Source organism: Kryptolebias marmoratus, linkage group LG17, assembly GCF_001649575.2.
Source record: "Kryptolebias marmoratus isolate JLee-2015 linkage group LG17, ASM164957v2, whole genome shotgun sequence".
NCBI lineage: Eukaryota > Metazoa > Chordata > Actinopteri > Cyprinodontiformes > Rivulidae > Kryptolebias > Kryptolebias marmoratus.
In genome coordinates, this window is record NC_051446.1 from 6,462,383 (window position 1) to 6,480,164 (window position 17,782).

At 38.7% G+C, this 17,782-nt stretch overlaps 2 protein-coding genes across 3 annotated transcripts in view; one reads left to right on the forward strand and one right to left on the reverse strand.

Moving 5' to 3' along the window:
• The window catches only part of casp8ap2 (caspase 8 associated protein 2), a 20,382-nt gene extending 4,550 nt beyond the window's left edge, over positions 1-15,832 (reverse strand). The window contains exons 1-9 of the mRNA XM_017437729.3: positions 15,553-15,832; positions 13,451-13,501; positions 11,342-11,416; positions 11,118-11,215; positions 10,598-10,672; positions 7,695-7,810; positions 4,767-7,060; positions 1,256-3,872; positions 324-423 (exon numbers count right to left, since the gene is read on the reverse strand). Of these exons, the coding sequence (XP_017293218.1) occupies positions 324-423; positions 1,256-3,872; positions 4,767-7,060; positions 7,695-7,810; positions 10,598-10,672; positions 11,118-11,215; positions 11,342-11,416; positions 13,451-13,475 (5,400 nt within the window). The 5' untranslated portion in view covers positions 13,476-13,501; positions 15,553-15,832. The remainder of the gene's footprint in view (positions 1-323; positions 424-1,255; positions 3,873-4,766; positions 7,061-7,694; positions 7,811-10,597; positions 10,673-11,117; positions 11,216-11,341; positions 11,417-13,450; positions 13,502-15,552) is intronic.
• A 111-nt stretch (positions 15,833-15,943) lies between these two features.
• mdn1 (midasin AAA ATPase 1) overlaps positions 15,944-17,782 on the forward strand; it is a 206,600-nt gene continuing 204,761 nt past the window's right edge. For both annotated transcript variants that reach the window (XM_017437728.3, XM_037980849.1), the window contains exons 1-2: positions 15,944-16,192; positions 17,421-17,647. In XM_017437728.3, coding sequence (XP_017293217.1) covers positions 16,094-16,192; positions 17,421-17,647 — 326 coding nt within the window. In that variant the 5' untranslated portion in view covers positions 15,944-16,093. The remainder of the gene's footprint in view (positions 16,193-17,420; positions 17,648-17,782) is intronic.

The window sequence follows — 17,782 nt, forward strand, 5'->3', positions numbered from 1 at the left end:
AAAAAATCATGTTTGAGTGTAAATGCAGTTTTCAATTAATTCCCCGCTCAAAATTTTTTGTCTCTTACACTGATTTCTTCTTTTAACATTGTGAAGCTCTACTTAGAACCTTCTTAAGATCCAATAGTGCAAAATGCAAATTCTTGCAATTTTTTGACTGGTCTTAAGATTTTGATCAGGAGTGTATATGGATGCAGTTAGAGAGGACATGGACATAATTGGAGTGAGGACAAAGGAGGCAGAAGATATAGTTATATGGATGAGAATGACTTGCTGTGACTCCTAAAAAGTCAGATACTGGCTTAAGGGCTTTGACTGTTCACCTGGCCTGATGGCTTGTTGAGTTTCTCAGAGAGTGCAGAAAACGTCTCCCGTGAAGCACCATTTGTCTTGAGATCCACCAGAATTGTTCGATCTTCATCCCTAAATGAGATAGAACAACAAAACTGAGCTTTATTTTCACCATAAAATCTTAATATGTTTTCTCTGTGGCACCAACAGTAATACCCCAGGCACAAAAAACTACTTGTTCAATATATCTGGGGTAATATTTGGAAAAACTCCCTAAAAAAAGGTTTAATTTAATATATTCTGTACTTAGTTAAAAATAAAATCATGTATGTCTTTGGAAAAAAAAACATTAACTGGGAACTAAAAATCTAGGAGCTGAAGCAATAGTTAATACATTATAAGTAATTACATATTTAACAAAGATAAACAATCATGTAAGTATGTGTTTGCATGTATGTTCAATGATTCTCATGTTAGCAAGATATCCTATGAACCAACGGATACATTTTAATAAAACTTTCAAAGTACATCTACAACTGATTAACTTTTGGAGTCAGTTCAATACTTGACTGCCGCCACAGCTTATTGACCTTAGTAAACACAAAAATAGATATAATTCAGCCAATTTTACAGATATTGTGCTAAGATTTGGTGTGGTAGTAGCTGAAAGTTGTCCCCATCGCATTTAGTGGGCAGCTTGTCTTTAAGCCAGCTGAAGAAAGTGTAGTTAAAGTACTTCTTTAATCTACCAATAAATGCTCTGGAACACGTACATAAATATAAACTCAATTAAATCAGAAATATACATAACAAATAACCTTCCACCATTTCTAATGGAAGGGATTTTATTTTAAAAGCAGAGAATGACATTTTTATAATGCAGACATTATTTAAAAGTCGTAATTTTTGCTGAACACTAAACAAAATTTAAAACTACAACATACCAGTGTGGTCGGCTACTGACCTGGTCCATGCCATCACTACCTCGCCCTTCTTTTTAACAACGTTCTTCGCTGACACTCTGCTGGGTGACAGAGCTGCAAGTGATGATTTGAACTCATTCTTCTTGGAAGAACATGACTCTCCTTGACTTTCCTCTTCCTCATTCCTGGACCTTTTGCTTTTCATTTTTTCTTGGGGCTTCTTTCTTTTACTAATTTTGTTGTGTCCCTTTTGCACAGTCTTTGGTGAGGCGCTTGTGTCAATGGTGAAACTCTTCTCAAACTTAGACCCACCAGTGTCATCCCTCTCCAAGTCAAAGACATGTGCCTGGCTCTGTTGACTTGCAACAGGGATTTCGGTGGCATGTTTCAAACGGTTGCTGGACTCAGAGGGTGAAACTTTTGTATGTTCTTGACTTTTTGTATTATCATCCATAACTGTATAATGGTGAGAAGTGGAAGAATATCTGATTTGACTGTTATCTGTAGGCAAGTAACAAGGCAGATTTTTCCCACACTCTTCAGTAAAACAGTCTTTTGATGGATTCTGTTGAGTAGAGGAACCTTGGCTTTTGTGTGGTGGATGGTTTAAAAGAGTTATGCTCTTGGGTAAGGTGATACAGATGTCTTCCTGATCACAGTTTGAGATGTTCTCTGAAGGTAGTCCACTAGAAAGACTAGCAGCTTCACTTTCCTTAGCAGAAACTACATTGCCTGTACATTGCTGATTTTGGTTTGTTACCGTTCCACTGAAGTTCTCATTAGCAGTCTGTGAGATGTCTGCATTCATGTTTGCCTGTCGAATTTTTACAATGAAGTGATCATTGGACTTCTCCATCACCAGCGCTTTCATAGGCACTTCAAACTTGAAGACAAAAGGGGTTGCAGGGATTTCTGTGATCATGCTGCTGCTGGAGCTAGAACTGGATATGTCAGTATCAAGAGCCAGGTGAATGTCCTGCTCTGTAGCGTCTTCCTCATCCAGTAGGGCATCTTCACTTATGTGCGCACTGATTACGCTATCTGGAGTGGACATCTGCATACTCAGGCTTGATGGCTGCAGGAAGCTGAGGTGGCTGTCAGATTTGAGAGGTGATGGAAGGGTAAGGGAGACAGCCAGATCTTCTGCTAGAATGGAATAGGACTTTTGTGATGTCTGCAGCAGAACCCTTTCTGATGGAACCTCTAAAAGACAACTTTCATCAAATAACGCTGGGTTCAAAGGCATCTGGTCTTTGACTCGTGGTGGTATAATTTTGCGAGGTGAAATACTGCTCCATGCAGCAATAAGTTTGTTGGGAGTATCAAACTTGGAAGGGGAGGTGAAGATTGATGGTGTGGTGATACTGAGGAATCTCTCTTCATCTTTCCTTGGTGTACCAAGAGACCAAGCAGTGTGGTCTCCTGTAATCCCACTACTTTCTAACAAGTCTGATCCTTGGAGCAGACACTTAAATATTTCTCCCATCTGAGAGTCTCTCACCAGGTTGTATGTCAAACTGGAGGTTTGCTGTTCTGTGAGGAGTTCGAAGTCGGTTTTGTCAACCATGGAGCAATTTTGAGAGACTACCAAAGAAGTTATTTTATTTTTCTCAGGAGTTGAAGGAAGATTTGTACAATGGAGGTTTTCAACCAAAGTTTGTGCATTTTGGTGGTTTGGTAGAGGCAAAATAGCATTGCCGTCTTTTTCTGCACATGTCATTCGAATGTCTTTACCTCTGCTTCCTAGGCCTGTTTTGTAAGGAATCACAGCACATGAATTGATCTGATTCAGGCTGGAGCTAGGGGAATGTGGGTCCTTCTGTAGATTATTTGCAGGAGTCTGTTGGGACTCTTTTCTCTCTTCACCAGACCTTTTTTCCTTAGCTGGAGATTTTGCTGTCTTGCAAAGGTTTTTAAGAATTGTGTGTATATCCTTGAATAAATAGTCAACTTGGACGTCTACAAAGTCCCACAACTTTTGCTTCAAATCAACTGCTTGCTGTTCAAAAATGCGTTTTACAATGCCGTTGTTTATCACTTTGATGAAAACGGATGATATCTGTTTCTTAAGCTTGGACTTTAGTTCCTCCACCTGACAGCAGAGTTGGCCAAAATCAGCACCATCCACAAACTCTAAAAACGATTTCTCAAAATTGTCCATCACACCATAAAAGCTTTTTTTTGGAAATGTTTTATGAAGCTTCATGTACTTTTTCCGGATCTCAGAGCGAACCAATTTAAAAGTCTCCATTACTTCTTCTATGGTGAAAAAAGAGTCTCTGCTTCCTGCAGGGCAAACGGTTTTAAAGCGACTTCTGGGACTATGTGTTGACACACTGTCTGTTTCATGAGTTTCTTTCAAAGCATCTGGCCTTTCTCCAGATTTTCTCTTTAAAACAGATGGAGAGCTTGGTTTGTTTCTGACTGGATCTGTTAGCTTTGGCCTTTTGGCAGCAGGAACAGGCAAACTTAAAGCAGTTTCTTCACTCTCACTTAAAATTTCCCCTTCCTCTAGCTCTGTGTCAGAAAGGCTCAAAGGCAGGTCAGACACCTCATTCACCAAGTTCTCTGTGTCATGGTTACATGTAGATCCAGGATATTTGTTCTCTTTGTTTATATCCAACTTCTTTGAGCTAGGATCAGAGGTGATTAAAAAATCTGCAAATGAAAAAAGGGGAACAGTAAGGGTCTTAAATATGTTTTTGTAACACATTCCAGAGTAAGAACAGCGGTTTAGCAACACAACAAATCACAAAAAAATTCAGGCACATACACTTGACAAAAATCTTGTTTTGCAAGTGTGACTGTCCTTTGTTACTTAGAGGTATAGTCTTGCCATATCAAGTTAGTAAGATATCAGCCATGACATTAATTTAAGAGCACAGAAAAGAAAAGGGCAGAAGTCTTTGTCTAGGGTACGCAAATGGCAAAAAAATAACGTGGCTTTTTTATAACTTTAGAATTATCAGTCCCCCCCACCCTAGTTGGCTGGGTGTCCAAAAAGCACAGATGGCATTTAGTATTACCTTCTGCCAAAGACAAAAGGGTAACAGTAAATTAAAGGGCCCTCGTTTGGTAAGCCATTAGCCTAGCCTGGATGAAGACCTCTGCCCTTTTCTCCATACTCTGTGCCCTGAGACTGATGTCATGGCTGATAAGGTACTTACTACTGATTTCAGTTGCAGGACCTTGGCTCTGGAATTGTCTCCCTTTGTCTGTGGAGTCTGCTAGATCTTTAAATGATTTTAAGTCTCTTTTAAAAACTTATCTTTTTAAAGAGGCACATAATTCTAGAGAGCACAAACATAAGGCCAGCTGTTGTTGTTCTTTTATGAATTCATTGCCAATTACGTAAATTTTGTAATTCTCCTATTGTTTTGTATTATTATTGTTTCCTTTTAGTTTTGATATACCTGTACAGCACTTTGGTTTTTAAAGTGCTTTATAAATAAATGATGATAATAATGATATAACAGAACATCACTTAGGAAATGACAAGACGATCCCATTAATCCTAAAAATTTGCAGCAATCACACATTGAAATCCCTTACCCTTCTGAAGACTCTTGACATGTCCAGGCTTGTTCTGCACATAGACGAGGCTTTGTTTAGTTATCCGTACAGGGCTCCGCAGAGGGCTGATGGCATCAGGGATTTTCTTAAGATTGTTCAAAGTACACATCATTGAGTCCTCATCATGAAGTGATGGCACAGAACTGGACGTCTTCATGTTAGTCCCTTGGATCTTTGAGGCACTGAAGCTCTTTTTTGGTGTGACAGTGGGTATGCTGTATTTCTCTGGCAGAGGTTCCTCCTCGGTCGTACTGCTTACCTTGGACACTCCAATGCAGTCAGTGGAAGAGCTGGGATGATTTGTGGCAATGCTGCTTTTGCTGGCATCTACGTTAACTTGTGTTAAAACATAAATAGCCTCTGTTAAACTCACTCCTTCTTGTGGGAAGGAATCCAGACTGATTGTACTAGATACAAAATCTACAGCCTTTGTGCCATCTTGTAGACCACAGCAATCTTTTTCTTTTTCACGAGTGATGCTTGTTGAAGGAGGACAGAAATCTTGCTCACACAGATGAGATGAACAAAGACTGGCCTTTTCACCTTTTCCTTCAAAGACATTTGAGTCCTCTGAGTGAGATGAAACAGCTACTTCTACGGATGTATTTTGAGACACTTTTAGTGGTACTGGAATTTCATCTAAATCAGCCACCCCATGTTCTTTAACACCAGAGGTAGGATCAATAACATTTCTAGGCTGAATATTTTGTAGTGTAGAGTGTCGGTGATGTTTGGAAATGCTTCCAGCCATGTTGCTGGGATGTGATTTGTTAATGACATGTAATCTTTCAGGTTCAGTGACATGGCTGTTTGAGACCAGCTCTATTGTATCTTCATTATGTTTTAAACTGTTCTTTGCTTTTAAAGAACTATAGTCTGTACATTTTGGTATAAGGTGCTCAGTCATCTGGTTTTCTGAAGTATCCAAAGATTGACTGTGAGATAAGATGGTTTGAACTGCACTGCCAGCTATGTCGCTCAAAATTTTGTCCTTTTCCTGGACACTTTTTACATCAACAACTTTCTTATGAACTGACTCAGGACTTAAGACTTTGAGATTGTCTGGATACTGCTCTGTAACATATTTTGGGTCAATTTCTAATTCATCAATGATGCACATGTCTTCCATGTTAGCCTGTGAGTCTTCCTCAGCTTGTTCATTTTTAATATCGTTTTCCACTGATGTTAGCACATTTGAGCTGCCATCCATAGGTTGCAATGGCTTCTTGTTTGGTGAAAGGGTCAGATTTAGCGTTTCCATAAAACACAATTTTCTGTTTGGATTATTTTCATTCACCGAGTTTTTTTCATCCATTTTTGTTTGATCAGATAATCCTTTGACTACTTCATGCACCCTTTCCTGTCTATTTGAAGCACTTAGATCGACATTCCCTTTATTTAAATCTTTGGGTTTCCATTTATCATGTTTTTTGCTTGCTTCTGACATATTCCTACTAGTATTGTGTCTTCTTTTGGTTTCACCCTTGTGTCCTCTGTCGTCCTTCCTTTGGTAATCCTTTTGTCTGTATTTTTTTGTCTCTTTGTGGAAATTACCAGAAGCCTCAACATGTTGATGTGAAGAAGAGTTTTTCTGGTCCTTTAAGTATGAATGTCTCTCAGGTTTGTGATTACTTTTTATTTTTTTATATTCTGGGCTAACATTATCACAGTCTGAAGTAACCATTTTGCTTTTATCTGGTCTCTGGTCTAAAATGCCCCCTCTCTTGTTGATAGAGGAAGAACGTCTTCTGTGTAAACTCTCTTGTGAAGAGCTTTTAGCCCTAGCTGGTTGCCACTGTCCCTTAACATATGAGGACCTCTGATTTTTAGGTGAGTCATACTTTCGTCCTGTGGCATTGTCTTCTCTGTGAGATGATTCTTTCTCAGAAGAACGAGAATCCTTATTGGGACGTGAACAATCTCTAGGTCTCTTATCTGTTGGTTCAGACAGTTTTTGACCTGAACATTTTTCCTCTCTGCCCCTGAACCTTTGTTTGTCTAATGAAGACTGTTTATCAGTGTCTTTAGTATCTCTTTTGACATGAGGTGAAGATTTTGCGGATCTTGAAGAAGTAGAAGAAGATCTTTCTTTCCTGGAAGATTGACACAGATGCCCTGAAAGATGATCCTCCCTGGATTGTGAAGATGAAAATGGTGGGGGAGGACTAGGCGGTGGCAGAAGAGTTGGTCTGCTTATAGGAAGGATTGTGGATGAATTTAGATTTTGTAGGCTCTTTGTCCTAAACTGACGATTGTGATAACCTCTCTCGGTCCTTTAAAAACAAAAAAAAGTTTAAACCACAAATTATTACATTATCACAAATGCAACTAGAGATATTGCATTTTTGTAGAAAATACAGTGTGAATGCAAAGTTCCAAATGACTTTGCTAAAATTTGATAAAGAAGCTATAACTTACTTTAAAAAGTTAAAACAAATAGAACAAAAAATATATGGAGCTGAAAAAAAATCTAAAAGCAGCAGAACAGTAGTGAAAAGCTAAAAAGCAACCGAACAGATGCTAAAATTTGCTAAACAGATGCTACCATTAGCAAAACTGTAGCTAAAAGTAGCAAAAGAGACGTCAAAGGTAAAAGAAGGTGAACAGTAGCTAAAAGCTACAAAAATAGAGCAAGTATCCTCAAGCAGATTTCTAAAAGAACAATTTTTTAAAAGGAAATTAAGAGATTCAATATAGTTTGTTTGGTGTACATTTCTATGTCAGTATAACTTTGGTTTAAAACACAAAACAGATCACCATTCTTACAAAACTATATATGATTTTGCCACAAACTTACATAAATTTATTTTTGTACTAGAAATTGCCCTACAGCTTGGTATGTATGGCATGTAAAGCACAAAAAAAATCAAGTATTGTATGTTACTGTATTTGTGTCACAAAACATACCATTGAGTCAACTTTTGAATCTCAGCATCTTTCCGCATCACTTCTTGTCGAGCTGTCCGTAAAAGTGCAGAAATATTCTTTTTGAGACAGATGTTCTCTTTGCTTAACCCTGTATTCTGTAACCAAAAAGAGACAAACAAGTTAGGTTTTTTTTTACCTCTTCTTTCACTAAATATAATGTGTCTGATGGCTTCCTGGATGTGTTTTGAAGGTGCTCTGCAGGAATGTGATTAGAATGTAATTTAATTAACACTTAAAGTCTGGTCATCATTTGCCACGACTACATGCTTGAAGAATTATCAGAACCTCTAAACCTCTAAAGTTGTTCAGCAAAGTGGAACTATTTCTGCTCTTGAGACTGCAACTAATGAGCATAGTGACCAGCTAACTAGCACGCAAGTTAATATGGCAAAACTCTCTACAGTGGTAGACACTTTGAGCAAGAAATGTGAAGACTTAGAGGCATGGTCTAGGCAGAATAATCTTTGACTCATGGGCTTATAATACGAGTCACAGTTTATGGCCAAATTTGTTAAGAACTTGGGGCTTGAAGATAAACCTAGCATGGACAGAATCCATTGTATACCATGTGCTAAACCAAGAGAGAATGAGCTGCCATGACCAATGATTGCTAAGGTGACAAGTTTTCAGACCAGGAATACTATTTGATGTCGTACTTCCTCCCTACTATGCAACAGGTAAAACTCAAGGTTTGTGGTGTGTGTGTTAACATCAACAACAACTGGTGTAATGATTTCAAAATCACCTCCAAACATTGATCTGCTGACAGAGTTTTTGACTGGTAAATGCAGGCCCTTCTATCTACACAGTAAGTTTACTCCTGTTAGCATTACAGGAGTAAATAAACAGCATAGCGCTGTTTATGTTACTCACGCTTTTCAACATGTAGCAGCAACCCAACCCCATTGTAGGTCCAAACAAGGGTCACTGAAAAACAGCTTTGTGTGAACGGCCCCTGGGACATGTTCAGAGCAGCAGCGGCACAACCACCATGTCCGTGTGAATGAGTATGCCATGTCTGGTCAGGATACATCCAGAAGTGCATGGAAGATGTCAACACCATCAGAACTATCACATTCCGGGCCAACTGCAAACCATGGATGATGGGGGAGGGCCATCGCGAAAGCATGGAAAGCAGCTTTTAAATCTGTTCTTAGAACAGTCAGAGCAAACCTGAACCAGGACATTAATAAGGCAAGAAATGCCCATGCTCTGAAGGTTCACAGCTTTTTCCATGATCCAGCTAACACCAAGAACATGTGGCTAGGAATCTAGACAATCAAAAACTACAAGGACAACAGAACACCTTGTAATGATGACACAGACTTCCTGTTTTAAGGCTGCTACTATTATATCAGTGCCCCAAAAAACAACAATCAGCCTCAACGATTTCTGCCCAGTGGTGCTCACACCGATCGTGATGAAGTGTTTTGAATGGCTTGTAAGGCAATACATCACTTCTAATCTTCCAGATACAGACTGACAAACAGGTGATGGCTAACCAACCGGACATTGAGGTGATAGATAAAATACAGAAGAAAGCAGTGGTGGTGCATGTAGCAGTCCCAAGTGGCTGTAACATCAGGAAGAAGGAGCATGAGAAGCTCGAGAAATACTAAGGGCTGAAAGAGGAAATAGAGAAGTTGAGGCCTCAGTGGTACCAGTGGTCATTGGAGCACTCGGTGCTGTGACCCCCAAACTGGAAGATCCCAGGAATAACCTCAGAGATCTCAGTCCAGAAGAGCGCAGTCCTAGGAACAACTAAGATTCTGCGTAGAACCTTCAAGCTTCCAGGTCTCTGGTAGAGGCCTGCTAGAGCAATGATTCCCAAAGTTGGGGTCAGGACCCCAATGTGGGTCACTCAGCACCAGGTAGGGGTCCTTAGATAACCCCCAGATATCAATTTACAATAACAAACTTAGTTTTTAAGCTATGTTTGCACCGTATTCGTTACAAAACCTTGAAATACAAGTCCATAAATTGATTTAAAAAATAGCATAATGGATGTTAAGACTATTTGTGTTGTCATTATGTCCTTACTTAATAGAGTCATTAGCATTTTTGGATGTTTAACAGCCAACAGATGGGGTCACACACCTTTGTCACTGTTATTTTATGGGTCGGAAGCTGAAAAGTTTGGGAACCACTGTGCGAGAGGACCCAAGCTTGAAGTGAAAGTGGAATCGCCTTTGTGGAACAATTAGGGTGAGATGGAAGTTATATATATAGTAGTTCAGTCGTGGTTAAAATTTAAAAGGAAATGATGTCAGAACACCTTTTGGCCAATCAGAATAGTTCATGTTACACTACACATTGGTCAGTCCGCACGTGCTTTATTAAAATTTTTCATCAGGATTTTTAGTTTTTCCATGTGATCAGAGTAAAATTAACTTCACGGTGCTGCAACTATGTTAGAGTGAAAGGCTGTAAAGCCGAAACACTCGAACAAACAGACAGAACATAACACTATTACACAGCAAGAATGGCACCAGAAGAACAGGTGATACATTTATTTTAAAAATACAAACCATGAACAACTTTTCAGCTTTCTTTCTAACCCTGTAGAAATTAACCTGCTTGATAACTCAATCTAATAATAAAATGGATCATATTTTCTTAGTGCAAAGATGTAAAAAAACAAAAAAAACGTATCAAGGTTTATTCCAAAAAATTAATCTTTTCATGGCTACTCTTATCACATTGTTTTAAACTGTTTAAATGTGTCCAAATTTAAACAACACAAGATCAAGCATTTGCCATTTAAGCTTTGAAATGGAGAACCCCCAGAAACTTTTAAAATGTTTTGGAAACCTTCATCTCACGCAATGACATTTGCGATTAGTCTCCAAGTGTCTGATGAGAAAAAGGAAACTGAAACAAACCTGTGTCTCCATCTGCTCAAGTCTCCTGCGTAAGCCTTTAATTTGGTTCTGAGCTGCTTGGAATCTTGACTTCAACTGCAGGCACAAATATACAAAAAAGACACTGAGAAAATGCAGGTTGTACATCTACAAGTGATTAACTTTTGGAGTCACCCTCATTCAAGATGGCTGCCAATGCTAAAAAGGCTTTAACTTAGTCAACATTATAGATATTTAGCTAAAATGTGAATCAGCAGTAGCCGAGAGTCTTTAATCAGACCCTCCAGGATTTCGCGATGTTGCGATCGCAACTATTAACGCAAAATCAAGCAAACCCCGCAAAATCGCAACTTTGACCAAAACACCGCAACTTTCCCACTTTCGGCTTGAGGTGTCTTGTGAAAGAGCTTTAAGTCTAAAACGTTGGCATCAAGGGTGGCAGGCAATATGCATTCCTTCAATGAATGATCAGCGTTTTTTTTAAAGGACAAAGAAAGAGTGCTGATGAAGGTGTCTGCGTCAAATCCAACAAGAAACTCACATCAGTGTACGAAGACGTTCTACTCAGATGTTCTTCTGCAACAATATCTTCATAAAGATCCAATGACTCTTTAAGCTCAGAGTTAACAGGAGACTTCTCTGGAAATCAATGAAAAATAATATGATTAAGTACCAAACTGACTGACAGTTTGACCTGAAGCAAAGCATGTGTAGTGTTATCTGTATCAGATTAGAAAAAAAATAAATAAATAGAAGTAAAATTACCTTCAGTGGTGCAAACTCCAACATCCAGGCCATCATATATATCAACAGAATCTTCACTGACAGCAGGGATCATAGCTGTAAACAAGGCACATGTAATATGTCATAATATGTTTGGAACTAGCAACCATTACAACCCCAAAGTCTGAAAAGGATAGTTCAGAAGTTGAAGTGGGTTGGCAGAAGGTTCAATCATCAGGTGACCAGAATCAGCTTCTTTTTAGCTTTGACCAGTGATTGGCTAAAAATGGTAAATGGCTTGCACTTGTATAGCACTTTATCTAGTCCAAGGACCCCAAAGCGCTCCACACTACAATGAGTCATTCACACACTGATGGCGGTAAGCTACATTATAGCCACAGCTGCCTTGGGGCAGGCTGATAGAAGTGAGGCTGCCATTACACCAGCACCACAAAGCCCTCTGTCCACCACCAGTAGGCAAGGCAGAGGAAAGTGTCTTGCCCAAGGACACAACGGCTGAAACAGACTGAGTGGTGTTTGAACCAGCAACCGTCCAGTTGCAGGACAAACCCCTATCTCCTGAGCCACTGCCACCCCAAATACATTTTTAACCTTTATTTAACCAGGAAGATTGAAATTAATAATCTCTTTTTCAAGGGAGACTCGGTCAAGATAAGCAGCAGCAAAAAAAAAAAAGAAAAAAAAAAAGGTTTTCATGGCCAGTTAGCGCACCTTAGCAAAGTGGTATATTCATGCTAACAACATCACATGTTTAGTGTGGAAGTTTTCACTGAATAAAGAAGACTGAAAGTTAGCCGTTTGAAATACTGTATCTGTATTAGGATGTGCAACGGGGTTAAAATTTTCCGTTTTCTTGGAGCTATAGTCAAGTCAAATTTATTTACATAGCACTTTTCAGCAACAAGGCGATTCAAAGTGCTTTACAAAATAGTTGCATGCAGGCATGTTTTTTTCCTTTGGAGTGGTGTACAAGGTTCTTTGAACATTTAAGATTACTTTGTTTTTAAAACAAGAAGTTACTCTAAACATCTGAGAAATATATATATATATATGTGCAGCCAAATCTGGGCTGATATTAAAAGCTACAGGCAGATTTATTACACTGAGAACACACAGGATACTCTTATTATCACAGCACATGATACTTTTGAAAGCTGGAACCTTACTACCCATGAGGGCCGGGTTACTTCTGGGTTGACAGAGGGAGTTTTGAGGCTGAAGGCCTGCCTACTCTAATGCTAGATTCAGATTCAGTCTTGATTCAATAAAGTAAATCATGCAATTAGGATTTTCATCTTGAGATATCCTTATTGTAGAGCAAATCTGTTCTGATACATGTAGGCAGCCATCTTCTCTATATGGTATGCCTAATATGCCACAACAGGGAAAAAAAAAAAAAGAGGAATCTTAATCGGCCATAGCTTCATTGTTTTGGACAAAGACTTAATGCAAAAATAACAATGAATGGGCACCAATCGAGAAAATGAGGATGCAAATACATTTAGTCTCTGGATCTGCAGTGCATACATGTAAATTAATGTCACAGCTTATCCATGAGGAGAAACTCTCTGCTCCACAGTGTACCAAGTATGGACAGGAAGTTCCATAGTCATTTTAAGCTGTAATTTTGTGACTATCCCCTCTTTTTACTAATAAAACAATACTGATCAGTTCTGACCAGAAACACAAAAAGCTGGCACTATTACAATTTAAATTATTTAAAACAAAATGTCCTCAATAAACTTTGACACATTTTGATCTCTGATAAAAAACACATTTCATCAGTAAATTTGTTGCAGTAATAATAATTCAAAAACTACAGGGGTGTGATGATACATTACACCCATGAGATGAGAGTGAAAGTTATTTGTTGTTTCAATCACTTTTTAGGCAGACAGTAATGCTGTATACTGTGATATAATTTGAGGAAGACTAAACAGTAAAAGAATAGATACAGTCAAAACATAAATTTTCATTTTATTAATATTTTTACATTAATTGTTAGTTGTTGTTGGATATAAAAATATATATTCTAGAGAAAAACTGAAAATATGTCTACGGAAAACCAAAGTATAAAAATATATAAAATTAATATAAAAATTCTTGTTAAATCAAGCCATGTATACTTACAATCAGAGGCATCACTACTCTCCATCCTGTCAAATTTTCCTTTAGGAGTACCTGGGAACAAAACAAAACACATATCAGGGTTTCCCCCAGTGTATTCTAAGCCTGACGGGCTGCCAGGCTTTACTGCCCTCGCCGCCAGGCTAAGCTCCGCTTGTTTATTGTAAAATACGTCATTTGTTATACATGTCTTTTTTCCACCCACACCTCCACCGCAAGGTCACCACGCCTTGATCACTGTGTGCGCTGCGCTCCATTCAAAATGGACGATTTTGGCGCTCTAGCGGAGCTTGTTCACGTGTATCAGCATTTATATGATCCCAAAGAGAGATCACAAAGATAATCAAACAGCTCAAAACTCACGGAAGGGGATTACTGCTGCTGCAGCCGATAAAAAGCAGTGTTTATAGACCACAATGGTTAATTGAGCCGAAATTCAGCAGGTGGCTTTACAAGACTTAATACGGTAAGCATGTTTTGTGCTTAGTGAAAATATGACGCATGCTAATTTATACTTGTTTAACAGTACAATTATGCTAGTAAATTAATCAAATTCAGCATTAGATATGCTTTGTTTTGTTGTTAAATGTAGTGATCCAACATGCAGCCTGTGCCACAAAAAGCACAGCACAGTACAGCAGTTCTCTGTTGTTATTTATTGGCCTTGACGTGAGACGTGTGTTGTTGCCTTGTTTGCACTTTTTCTTTTATGTTAATTTAATTTATTTATAAATGTTACTTAAATTAGGATTCAAATTAGGTGCAATCAATTAGTATTTATTTTAATTGTATTTTTGTTTAAAAAAGTATTTCAAAAGTGCCTTTTTTTTAAAAACTGCAGTTGTGTAAATATTTGACACAAATATCTTACAATATCACTAAATAAATAGCCATATTTTCAACTTTCCTGTCAACTTTAATCTTTTTTTTTTTTTTACTAAATCACGGTCGGCTGGCGATCAGTTCGCTGCTGAAAATTGGCGCCATTTGTGAAAACAACGGAAGAGCTATGGACAACGTTGGCCCTGTGTTGTTGCTGTTTTTTAAACTTATTGGAATTCTCCTGAGACTTCAGGAAGAGAGGCGCAGTGGAAGAGAGGCGCAGTGGAAGAAATGCTCTGGATGCTGCGATTGTTGCGCGGAGTAGGACAGCTGTTATCTGCCAGAGATTTCAGGCTTAACAGCGCCTTCAGCTGGGGGACAGACGACATAAACGTTGCAGGGTAAGCTAACGCTGTTGTTTATATTCCTACCGTTCGCTCTTTATGCTTGCATCTGGTGCCACCCACGACCAGTGAGTGAACAGGAGTTAAGCTTGTGCCGCCCACGAAGCAGGGCCAGCCCGGCTGGCCCTACTCCGAAGCACGGGCCGAAAAAGCAGGGACCAGCCTTGAAAAAATGCCGGTGGAAATGTGAGCAAAGCAAGCAGAGTAGAGTGGAGCCAGGACCTTTAGAGCCCGTGGAAAAGGGGCATAAGCTTAATAGTAAAGTGTCAAACAGGAAGCAGCTATTGAAGAAAACTCATTAAATCGTGACTGGAGTTTTGAAAAGCTAGTTGACAACATCTGAGTTAATTCAGTGGATGTATTTTACGGCACACATCAAACACACTGCTTTTTTTGTGGGACATCATGGAAAAAAACAAAAAACAAAACAAAATTCAAAAAAAGGATTTTTTTTTTTCGAGAAGAAAGCTATTCCGACGAGAAGCAAAACGCCTTCACCTACAGAAGTCCATTCGTTTTTGTTTTTTAACATTATTTTGGATTTACCATGACCTGGATGACTGAGAATCTACACCAGAATAAACAGGGTCACTGTTTTAAAAGTTAGCAACATAAACAGAATACATTGCGCGGAGGATTATCTATCGCTAGTTCTGGAGTCTATTTGAATGATTTGAGGTGGTCGTCTTGTGACTTATTTTGAAAATGGTACATATCTATGAAGAGATTTGATTGTTTCATGTACAGCAATATCAGATAAAGCGCAATTGACTGTGCGGTTCAGTTCAGTTCAACGCCACAGTAAAGTTCCAGTGTCTGACCTAAACCAAGCACAATTCGAAAAACGCCAGATAACCTTGTTTGAACAAGTTGACTTACTTGCATGAGTACTCTATGTGTCCTGTTGTTTACAATCGTATAGTCGCGCCAAGACCTCGTTACACAGGAAGTAACGACATTTTCCCGCGGTATGCCACCGCTCGCTCTGAGTATTAATATTCTCGTCTAAACAAGACTTGGTAGAAAAAAAACCCTCAAAACAAAAGTTAAAATCGCAGAGGGTTCGACTCGACCAGAATTTCCGGACTCATCTTGCGTTTCGAATTCTGTTAGTCCCGTATGAAGGAGAAGAAAGTGGCGAACAACAGCAAACGCGGCTGAAACGCGTCCTGTCACATCAGAGTGTCGCTTTCCGGTTGCGTCATCACCGGCCGACAGAAAGGGGAGGGAGTCGACCCGGAAAAAGTTGTGCTTCAACGCACATGTGGACAAGGTTTTTTTTCTGAAAGCAATGACGGAAACGTGATACACTAGCTTGTGATAAACTGTGCGTTTTTTCTTTACTAACGGTGATCGCCTTGGAAACGTGTTTGTCTTGTCTTGTTTTCATTGTATTTCGCGTTTCCGAGAGCCACATGATATGATGGAAAATCTAGAACGAAGTCTGTCATCTTTGGACATCATTTCCAGACATGTAGATAAAAGTCACAATCGAATAAGCCAGTATCTGTTGAAGCAGGTAAGATATGTTGACTGACTGTAGAATAATGTGCTTTTTATTTTTACTTTATTAATCTTAAAAATTCCTATTTGTGAGCGGTGCATATGATGGCATTACAGCGTGTTCAGCTAGATAATCTAAATACTTGGAGAAAACAAAGCTATTTTTCCTTCCTAAATCTTATTTACAAGGTATAAAAATACTTGTAATAGATTTCAGTTTGTTCAATAAGTTTGAACTCAACTTTCACAGCAGACAGTTTTAGCCTTGTGAGAAGTTGAATTAAAGGCCTGTTTCCTTGAAAGAATGCATATCACCCGCAGCCTTTCATGTCAGAGTCTGGCTAAAATCATATATTATCTGTGGAGGCCAGCTGGAGTATAACTGGCTTCAAATGTTAATTTGTTATAGATGTTAATTCAATGTTTTTTTACTGAGTTTTATTAAAATCCATGAGATATTGTGCTGACAGAGTTGACCCCAAACAGAAATGTTGTCCAATCAACTATTGCTTAGAATATGTGGTTGGGATCTGTCTCAGCTACTACCACACCAAATGTTAGGTCAATATTAAATTGACTGAGTTACAGCCATTTTTGTGTTTTAAGGTAATTGGTGGAGCAGCCATCTTGAATTAGTTAGACTTCAAAAGCTAATCAGTTGTAGACAAATCGAATGATTTCGTTCTGAAAGCTTCTTAAAACTTGTCCAATGTTTCATGAAATATTTTACTAACAGACAGACACATGCACAGGCATGTCCACTTTTGCATCTCGGTGGCAAGTGATGACAATGTCACATTCTATAGGTGTTACACCAAAGTTGAATTTCTGATGCTCACCATTTTTCTTAGCAGCTGACCAGTTAATATAATTGTCAAACTACGGGTGATAAAACTGATTCATCTTTATGTAAGATGTATTTATTAATTCATGTATAACATTTGTGGGGACTAAAGTTGAATGAGCTTGCCTGTGCCTGTAAATGAATTTTACAAACCAAAAAATTATATTTATAACAAAATATTAATGTCACTAAGAGTTTTAAATATATACGGTATGATGGAAAAGCATTCCAAATGTTATGACTCTTCAAAAATTCTATAATCCTTTTAGTTTGAAAGCATTGTTTAGAATAATAAAATCCATAACCTAAAGACCACTGTGATACCTCCATTGCCGTCTTTGAAATGTCAAGTTACTGTTTTTACAGTGTTTTTTGTGCCTTTTTGACCCCTTCCCTGCAGACATGGGGTCAGCAAGACAGACAGTGTTTACTGGAGTGTTTGGCTCAACTTCTTCTGGAGAAGGATTACACCTTGCTGATTGCTCAGCACCTTCGACCTCTGATCCTAGACCTGTTGGAGCGAAGTGCAGAGAGGGTTAAAGCTGGTGGCAGCATCAACCATGATCTTCACGAGCGCCTGTGTGTGGCCCTCAGCAAACTCCTCCACATTTGTCCTGATGCACATTTGTAAGTGGTCCTTCTTGTGTCTTATGTTTTCTTTCTGCAGGTCAATGAAATTGACTTACATAGTTAATGTTGCCAAGACATAAGCATTGAAGCACCATTAATGCTATCCTATTAAAATCTTTTTGTTCTGTATCT